The sequence below is a fragment of the Gastrolobium bilobum genome, unplaced genomic scaffold (genome assembly GCF_033153095.1).
Source record: "Gastrolobium bilobum isolate Gb01-03AN ecotype WA unplaced genomic scaffold, APGP_CSIRO_Gbil_v1 utg17710, whole genome shotgun sequence".
Lineage (NCBI taxonomy): Eukaryota > Viridiplantae > Streptophyta > Magnoliopsida > Fabales > Fabaceae > Gastrolobium > Gastrolobium bilobum.
Genome location: NW_026895897.1, coordinates 1 through 9,880, shown reverse-complemented (window position 1 = coordinate 9,880; position 9,880 = coordinate 1). Strand labels below are relative to the sequence as shown.

The 9,880-nt window shown below is 42.6% G+C and overlaps 2 protein-coding genes across 2 annotated transcripts; both read right to left on the bottom strand.

The window, feature by feature from the left end:
* Positions 1-4,837: 4,837 nt before the first annotated feature.
* Positions 4,838-5,620, bottom strand: LOC133296746 (uncharacterized). The gene has a single exon (XM_061495802.1). It carries the CDS (start codon positions 5,618-5,620, stop codon positions 4,838-4,840), a length of 783 nt encoding a protein of 260 aa, XP_061351786.1.
* Positions 5,621-5,692: 72 nt separating this feature from the next.
* LOC133296745 (uncharacterized) lies at positions 5,693-6,622 on the bottom strand. The gene has a single exon (XM_061495801.1). It carries the CDS (start codon positions 6,620-6,622, stop codon positions 5,693-5,695), a length of 930 nt encoding a protein of 309 aa, XP_061351785.1.
* Between the last annotated feature and the right edge of the window lie 3,258 nt (positions 6,623-9,880).

The following is a 9,880-nucleotide window of genomic DNA, read 5'->3' as shown; positions in this document are numbered from 1 at the left end:
CAGGGTACCATCAGGATTTTCAAGTTGGGTCATACTTCAACAGTATCCGATAATACAACATGGGAGGGATCCGCCAAATACTTCTTCAACTGGCTTACATGAAATGCATTGTGAAGGTTCGCCAGATTGGGTGGTAATGCTAATTGATAGGCTACCGGTCCTACCCTTTTTAGAATCTGATAGGGACCGATATATCGTGGACTTAACTTCCGTACACCAAGAGCTCTACCAACACCAGTAATAGGGGAGAGTTTGATAAATACATGATCCCCTACTTTTAACTCCAGGGGTCGGTGCTTCAGGTCATAGTAACTCTTTTTTCGATCTTGGGCTTTCCGTAGCCTGTCGCAAATCATCTTGATCTGTTCTGTCGTTTCTCTGATCAGGTCTGGTCCGAACAACTCTCTGTCACCAACTTCTTCCCAGCATATAGGTGTACGACACCTTCTTCCATAAAGTGCTTCGTACGGGGCCATACCGATACTGGCATGATGGCTGTTATTGTAAGAGAATTCTGCCAATGGCAGGTACTGATCCCAACAACCTTCCTTCTCTAAAGCGCAAGCCCGTAACATGTCCTCGAGTGTTTGTATCGTCCTCTCAGTCTGTCCGTCGGTCTGGGGGTGATAAGTCTTGCTCAATCGCAGTTGGGTCCCGAATGCTTGTTGCAATGAAGACCAGAATCAGGATGTAAACTTAGGATCTCGATCACTGATTATGCTCTCAGGGACGCCGTGCAACCTTACAATTTCCTTCACATAGACCTGAGCCAACTTCTCTGTCGTGTAAGTCCCTTTTACCGGTATGAAGTGTGCTGATTTGGTCAGTCTGTCGACCACCACCCAGATGGCATCGTAGCCTGCTTGAGTTTTGGGTAAACCTGTTACGAAGTCCATAGATATACTCTGCCATTTCCACTCTGGGATGCTCAAGCGCTGTAGGGTGCCTGCCAGTCGTTGATGTTCAATCTTTACTTTCTGGCACACCATGCATTTGCTCACGTACCTTCCCACGTCTCTTTTCATTCCTTTCCACCAAAAGTTCTTCTTCAAGTCTGCGTACATCTTGGTGGCTCCTGGGTGTATTGAATATTGACTCTTATGCGCCAGCTCCATGACTTCCTCCCTCAGGAGTTTTGTAGGGACAACTATCCTCCCTTGGAAAGTAATTATGCCTTGCTGGTTCAGACTCACACCAGATTGGTTCCTTAGTCTCTTAAAGCAGTCGACAGCTTGCTGAGCATGTTTGATCCTTTCTAGTAGCTCGTCTAAGATCTGCACCGCCCAATATTCGGCCTCGTATTCGCTATTTACCACTGCTAAGTTCAAGTTCTGGAATTCCTCTATCAGTCGATGCTCGGCTATCATCATGCTCGCAACTCCTCTGGTTTTTCTGCTCAAGGCATCTGCTGAAAGTAAAATGGCCTTGAAGGCCATAGCATGTGAGAGAGAAAAACAAAATTTTTCATATGCGGAATTACACATGCAATCAAGAATCATGCTTTATGGCATGTGATGTTACCTTTGTTTGTGAGTTCAAAACTCCAAGACGATCAGTGTTAGGTTTGAAGGATTCAAACCCTCTAACGTTGATCCACACCACCCACGTCAAGATGCAAGAACGCTTTCTTGAAAGCCACCAATTGATCACCACAGAGAGGCTTACTATGCGCTCAATAGGTGAAAAAGGAGGCTAGGTATATGTGTTTAGAAGAGTGAAGTCTCCAGCATGAAAACTTCACAAGAGTGGGAATGGTATATAGAAGAATTGGCTAGGTTCTTTTGAAAAACCTTAAGGAGGAACTCACCAACTAGGCGCACAAGAGAGGGAGAGAATTAGTGTATCAAATCAGAATTTTTACTTTACTTATAATGAAAGTGGCGCACAAGTGAGTGAGACAAATGTGGAGTTGTTGCAATTCAAAATTCCCAACAACCTCCCCTTTGAATCCTCATAAGACTAGGTATTTATCTAGTCAAAGTTCTGAACCAATGGTCATCATATGACCACCAATTCATGCGCCCCTATTCAGCCCATAAAGGGTCCAGATACATTTGAGCTGTTGCATTCAAGTTTGAACCAACTAGCTCACTGATTCTCTCAACAACCAAATCTAATTGAAGCTTGTTGGTTTGACAAGATGACAATCATCTCCCACCAAAATGGTGCCCCAAATCAGCCCTTGGAGATCTCCATAGATCTTCTCTTGATACAAGGGATTTGTTCCAACAAGATCTCATCTTATCCTTTTGTTATGAAACAACTTTTCATAGCCAATTCAAATTCGAATTCAAACATTTAAATTCTAAATTCAAATTCAAATTTCAAATTCAAATTTCAAATTTCAAATTTCAAATTTCAAATTCAAAATTCAAAATTCAAATTTCAAATTTCAAATTCAAAATTCGAATTTCAAATTCAAAATTCGAATTTCAAAATTTAAATTCAAAATTCAAAATTCAAAATTCAAATTCAAAATTCAAAATTTAAATATTTGATAATTAATTTAACTAATTAAATTAATTAGTAATGTCTTGGACCATCCAAGCCCATTTACCAATACCATGCGCCCTCTCCCTCTTAGGTGAGCTTCCAAACTTCATCTTGGGCTAACAACCATTATTAGGCCCAATACCTTTAATGCTATATCATCATGACATTAAGGTGTTAGTGTGTGACCCATTAGGTCCAACATAGCCACTGACATAAATGGGCTCGGGCCCAACAAGCCCACAACCCATTTAATGACAACACAGAGCACTAACAATGCTTTGTTTCCCCAGAGCTAGTTAGATTAATGACTTGATCATCCTATTACACATATTTGGTTGCCGTATGTATTTCTTTTCGTCTCGGTTACCTTCCCATAAAACCTAGGGTAAGGAAGCGTATCAACCCTTGCGGTTTAGGGTAAGCTTTATTCGAAATAGGAAATCTTCAATTTACTGACTCTAAAGGTAGATCATCTCATGATCTCTTTTACTATGCATAGATTCCCGAGTCCCTATAAATGTCATCCCGATTTCTCTGGTTTACAGATAACCTAATCTCTCACAGAGATTTGACGAATTCCTTCAGCTTATCACCCTAGCCCTGTGCTCTTTCAGGACAAGCCCAACAATATACCTATGAGTCTCCATGTTTCAGGCAGACGAGGTATACATTCAAAGCATGCCTTCTAGAACACAGTCTAGGTAATAACTTCTGGTCTAAGGAAAGACATACCCAAATATAAAGAGACTACTCTAATGATACTCTTTGTGAGATTTCCTCATAGAGACTCTTTTGTGGGTCTGTTCAGTGCGAGCTATACCCTTATAGATCCACCCATGACTTTAGCTAAGACATCTCCATATCTGTAGCTCATGAGGTCTTTACCTTGCATCCAAATACAAGTAGATAAGTCGTGTTAGTCTTACCCGAGATCACTGATCCCCATTCTCAGTGTCTCTAGACTAGGAACATAAAATTAGGAATAAATATCCAGTACCCTTGAATCCTCATGATCGTGATCTCATCACAGATACTCAAGAGATACCTATTTGATTCCAAGGGGTTTATCCAGTTACTCATATAAAATATTAACAGTAATATTGAGACAAAATATGAAATAGGATAAATAGTGCTTTTATTTATTTGCGACAATACAAAGGTCCACATATGTCCTAATCTAATTAAAAGATTGTCTCTAGGACGTCCATATATTAACATCTGCGACTACATTCGCCTTGCCGGGATGGTATTGCAATTCAAAGTTGTAGTCCTTTATGAACTCCATCCAACGGCGCTGTCTCATGTTCAGCTCCTTTTGATCAAATAAATACTTGAGGCTCTTGTGATCACTGTACACTGTTACAGTTGCGTCGTACAAGTGATGATGCCATATCTTCAAGGCGAACACGATCGCAGCTAATTCTAGATCGTGTGTGGGGTAGTTTTCCTCGTGCGGCTTCAGTTGTTGGGATGCATACGCTACTGGTCTGCCGTGTTGCATAAGTACACATCCCAAGCCTATCTTGGAGGCATCACGATATACTTGAATGGTTCCTCCGGGTCTGGCAGCGTCAATACTGGGGCTGTTGTCTGCATTCTTTTTAACTCTTGGAAACAGGCTTCACATTCTTGGGTCTACACGAAAGGGACTTCCTTTCTTGTCAATCGGGTAAGTGGCAACACCCTCTTCGAGAACCCTTCAATGAATCTCCGATAATATCCTGCTAGTCCAAGGAAGCTCCTTATCTCCGTGACAGTCTTTGGTCGTTCCCAGCCTACTACTGCTTCGATCTTACTGGGGTCCACTGCTACTTCTTTATCTGAGATTACATGTCCAAGAAATTGGATCTCTGGCAACCAGAATTCGCACTTCCATGGTTTCGCATATAGTTGTTTCTCCCGTAATACTTGTAGCACAATTCTCTAGTGTTCCGCATGCTCTTCTTTGCTCTTCGAGTATATTAGTATGTCGTCGATGAATACGACCACGAATAGATCCAAGTAAGGTTGGAAGATTTGATTCATGTAGCCCATGAATACTACTGGGGCATTAGTCAATCCGAAGGGGATGACCAAGTACTCGTAGTGTCCGTATCTCGATCTGAAGGCTGTCTTAGGGATGTCTTCCGGCTTGATTCGGATCTGATGGTATCCTGACCGGAGGTCGATCTTCGAAAACACCTTCACACCCCTTAGTTAATCAATTAAGTCTTCGATACAGGGCAAGGGGGTACCTGTTCTTGAAAGTCACTTTGTTGAGTTACCGATAGTCCGTGCAAAGTCTCATTGACCCGTCCTTCTTGTTTACAAATAGAACTGGTGCTCCCTACGGGGACACACTGGGTCAGATGAAATTCTTCCCTAGCAAGTCTTCTAGCTGCTTCTTCAATTCTACTAGTTCAAGGGGAGACATGCGGTAGGGTGCAATTGAGATTGGCCCAGTCCCGGGCATAAGCTCAATAGAGAACTCCACTTCCCTTTCAGGGGGGAAGGTGGTAATGTCGTCAGGAAATACATCCTCGAATTCTTTGACCACGAGAATGTTCATCAGCGGCGTCTCGCTTGCACCTACCGGGCCAGCTATTAGCATGAAAGTACAATCTCTTGATTCGACCGGTGAAGTACTGGGGAGTGGGGTCTCCATCCATTCCCCGCCGACTATTATACTTCGGTTGCTACAATCAATTACTACGCGCTGTTTGGCCAGCCGGTCCATTCCCAATATTAGGTTTAGTTTGGCTAAGGGGAGAATTATGAAGTATTGGGTGTACTTCCTTCCTTTGTATCTGAATTCTACATTTCTACATATGAAGTGAGACGTTGTCACTTCCCCCGTCGCAGAGGTGACTTGTATTGGGGATTGCAATGGGCTCATAGTTAAGTTAAATGCATTTGCTACATAGTCGGGAATGAAGGAATTGGTCGCACTAGAGTCAAATAAAACAGATAGTTTTTCACCACATATATTGATCGTACCTTTAACTAGTTTGGCTGTCTGGTCCGCCACATGTTGATCCAGCGTGTAAACTCTGCCCAATCTTGGTGCCTCAGCTGCTGGCTGTTGCTCCCTCAATTGTGGACAATCTTTGATGAAGTGTCCCTCTTGGCCGCACTTGAAGCATTTCATCGATCCGCTCAAACAATTTCCGAAATGTGCCTTCCTACATTTGGGGCGATTGGGAGCCCTGCTGCTGTTTCCTCAGGGGTACCCGGGCCTCTTAAACTTGTGGTCATCACGCCTGGGCTGCCATGGTCTGCCTCTGCTCTTTCCTCTCCATGGTCCGTTCCTAGTCATCAGAGTTCTGTATCCGGATCCGCTGGTCTCCGTGGTTTTCCTTGTTTGCAAACCGACCGCCTCCACCTTTCTACATCGGTTTACTAAGGTGGCCAGGTCACAGGTGTCGTTGCAAGCTACCAATTCTGTAATCCTAGCGGACAGACCCCTTTGGAATTTTGCCGTCAGAAAATCCGGCATGGGCATGGTTCCTCGGTAAGTCGCCAATCGAAGTAGTTCGTTGAATTTAGCGTAGTATTGGTCCACCGTCATGGTCCCTTGTACGAGTCGGTCGAATTCACCTTGCTTGTTGTCCCGGATTGAGATCGGGAAATACTTCTCCAGAAACATTTCTTCAAATACGGCCCAAGTAATCGCCGCATTTTGCATCTCCAAAGGTTGAGACGCATTAGCCCACCAATGATGGGCGTCTCCTTCCAACATGTACACCGAAAATAATACCTTTTGATCTTCGGTGCGTTGGACCACTCTGAATATTTTGTCCATGGCCTGCAGCCACTGCACAGCCACGATCGGATCGTGTCCTCCATGGAATGAGGGTGGTTTGTGCTTCCTAAATGTCAGCAGCAGATCTTGATTATTCTGGCCTGCCGCTCCATGGTCTGGGGGCGGTTGGGGACCACCACCACCGGCTCCCCCGGTGCCCGAGCCGCTCGTGGTGTTGTTATGGGTTGTGTTGTTAGGGTTGCGTCTTATTTCATTCAGAATATTCTGGAACATCTCCCCCGCGTTTGTCTGCATCTGTGTGATGGTATCCCTTAAGGTATTGATTTGGCCTTGCATGTCCTCGGAACCTTGAGGATTGTTGCGGGTAGGTGGTCTACGCGGTGGCATAGTGCAGCACATATGTCACAGGTTATAACAAAGGGAGTTAGAGAATAGTTTTTTTACTCCAAAGCTCAGAAAATGCTCTGATACCATTAAATGTAACACCCTCTTTGTATACTCAATCCATAGGTGTTAACATTGCTATACTTAGCGCAGAAGACTTGTTCTAAGCGTGGTCTACTTATATTGTTCTAGGGGGTTAATTTCGTTCTTCAATTCTTCAAGTTAACAATCATATTTATCTATCAATCATGGGTTCTTAGCGTCTAAAATTTCCTCCCTATGCCTAGGGTGCATTATGTCACGAGTCGTATTAATTTCTAAGTCCTCTCTTGATTTAACCCCTATAACTTTATTATTAGGTCCTCCTATTATTCTAAAATTCCAGCCACGCATGCAATGACCTTTAAGTCTTTTATGAAAAATTTCATCAAGTTAAATATCTTTCCTAAGTCCATCTAATAAACCGTGGATACCAGGGTGAAGTCTTAGCCCTATTCGTACCTCTTAATCCATTATATCAAAATTTAGTTAATTAACCTTAAATAACAATGCATGGCTGAATTATATGGGTCTCACAACAGAATCGCATAGTCCATAAAGCCCCTTAAGTTCAAACCCCCAAAATATAATACCTTAAACACATGTTAAATGTCTGAAGTAGCATAAGTAACATAATCTATTACAGTCATCCAATCATAAATAAAGTGCATCACTCAATCCATAAGGATTCAGTGCAGTCGTAGCCTCCGAATAATTCAAGTCATACAATATACATAGCCTGTTCATACTGTCCTTCATTACAAAGCTCAATAATTTTATCCGTAAGTGACTGCGTAGCATCATCTTCAAGACGTACCAATCTCTTGCCTTCCCTTACCCACTTGGTCATTTTTACCTGAGAGGGGGATCCCCAAAGAGGGGTGAGATTGGGGGTCTCAGTAAGGACTCATAGTTGGAGCAACCTCCAAACCATTATGCTTACTCCTGCAACTGTCATATAATAACATATACAATAATAGAATGGAAAAACATTTGAAACATAGTTTGGAAGATAAATCATGCTTTCAAATCATCATACTAATCCTGCCATGGCAATTAGTCTCCATGGTCTTACGGACGAATACCCAGGGTCCTCGTCAGGTTGCCTCTGTGGTATTAGTGCACAGGCCATCATAACACATCTTGCATGAACAAAACATTAGTTCCAAACAGCCAAACATATCACTGTATAGCACCATATAACAGATTGCAGTCAAACCAACACTTTACATAAAGGGGGTGGCAACCATAGGGAAACTACTTCTACAACCATAAATCACTTACACTATTGTCTTGTCTTTTTACTTCACTAGAGTTCAAGTTCGGCCACATAGGTTTTCCAATGCTCTAGTCTTCCTTTGCACCCTTGGTTCGGCCTAATTAAATAATAAGACTTAATAGGTGATTCTAAAACTCACTTGGTCCATACATCACATTTAGGTTCGGCCCTTTAGGATATTAGGACTTAGAAGATGATTCTAACAACGTGGATTTATTCATAGCACTCTAACAATTCGGTTAACATGTAAGCCCCACTTTAACAAGGTTTTCCTTTCTTTTTAGTTTTCAAGAATTCGAATGAGGGAAGAAGATATTCCTTTAATCTTTATAAACCGAAAATATCTAAGAGGGATGGAGATCATAACTTAAGCATAGAGTCTAAGGGACCTTACCTCAGAGGATGATGTTCAATGGAGTATTTCTTCTACCAATATTTCTTCTAAGTGCCCACCTTCCACGAGTTAAGAGATAAGGAGGCTTGGAAGCTATTTTTTATGTTCCTTTACCCACAATATGTTAATGGCCGAAGTCTTAGGGGAGGGAGAGGTTTGTTTCTCTTTGGTTTCTTGTTCTTTGGGGGAAGGACGAAGCCTTGGTGGGGCAAGAGAGGGTTCTTTGTTTTCCTTTGGTTTCTTGTTGGAGTTAGAGTGAGTGAGGGAGTGTGTACGGTTAGGATGGGGGAAGGCTTGGGTCATCTATTTTATCTAAGTTCCCTTAATCATCACACTTAGGAGAGGAGGGGTTAGGTTCTAGGTGGAGTGTGTGGGTTAGGCAAATCTCTCACCTTGTTCAAAGTGTCATGCGCATGGGTGAGGGACTCTTGCATGTCCTGCCTAGATTAGAGAGATAAGACTCATCATTAATAACTTGGGGAGTGATGCGCATGGAGAGAAGGAATTCTTGTGTGTAGCGCCTAGGGTGGAGGGAAGATAAGGTTCAACATTAATTGCTTGAGGAGTGATGTGCATGGGGAGGAGGAACTCTTGTAAGTAGCGCCTTGTTTAAAGGGATAAACTTCAATGCTTTAATGATTAATAGGGGAATATGGGTTAGTGTGTAAGGCTTTTGCCTTTTAACTTTCCTTAATTGAAACCCTAGGAGAAGGTGTCAGTGTGATTTTCCCAATGCATGGGGTTGGGGGGTCACCTTGAGTGTCCCACACTCAACGTAAAGTGTGTAAAACAAGCCTTTCCCTTTTCATGATAATTATTGCGCCTAGGGGGATGAGGAAAAGTGGCTCCACTCTCTAGTCATAATTGGGGAAGGCTTTGGGTTTGTGAACCTTTGGTGTGCGCCTAGGGAGAAGGGAAAAATTTATGATCTTTTAATGTGTCACCTAGGAAGAAGGAAAGACACTTCATGCCTTCTTGCTTCCATTATGGCCGCGGCTTGCCTTGGAAATAGCCATGTTCCATTCCATTCTTTTCCCTTATTGGTTGCATGTAGTGGCATCCATCCATCATGTGCCACGTCACTCATCATAGGTTCATGGACTTGGGTTTGTTGCCCACTAGAGGGGGTCCACGATTTTGGGCTTCTTAATGGGGGGATTACTTTGCATTTGGGCCAAGGCCACACTAGGAAATGGGTTTGGCCCACTTGGCCTTTTGGGGTTAGATTTCCATTGAAATTAATAAATGGGCCAAGTCTTATTCCTTTACATATTGGGTTCGGCCCAAGGAGTCTCTTTGGGTTGGGTTCACCCTAGGTTGGGCTACTTGGGTTTATCATTGGTGTGGGCTTAGTCTAAGATCATAAAATTTCAAGAGTTTATGAGTTTGGGCCATTATGGCCATTACTTGGTGTGGGTTTATCCTATTATGTTTAGCCTTTTAATTTATTTAACCATACTTAACTTTAGACTATCCACATATAGCTATCATTAATTAATTTGCCCACACAAGATTCATTAATAAGGCTACATAATTTAGGGTTATTACA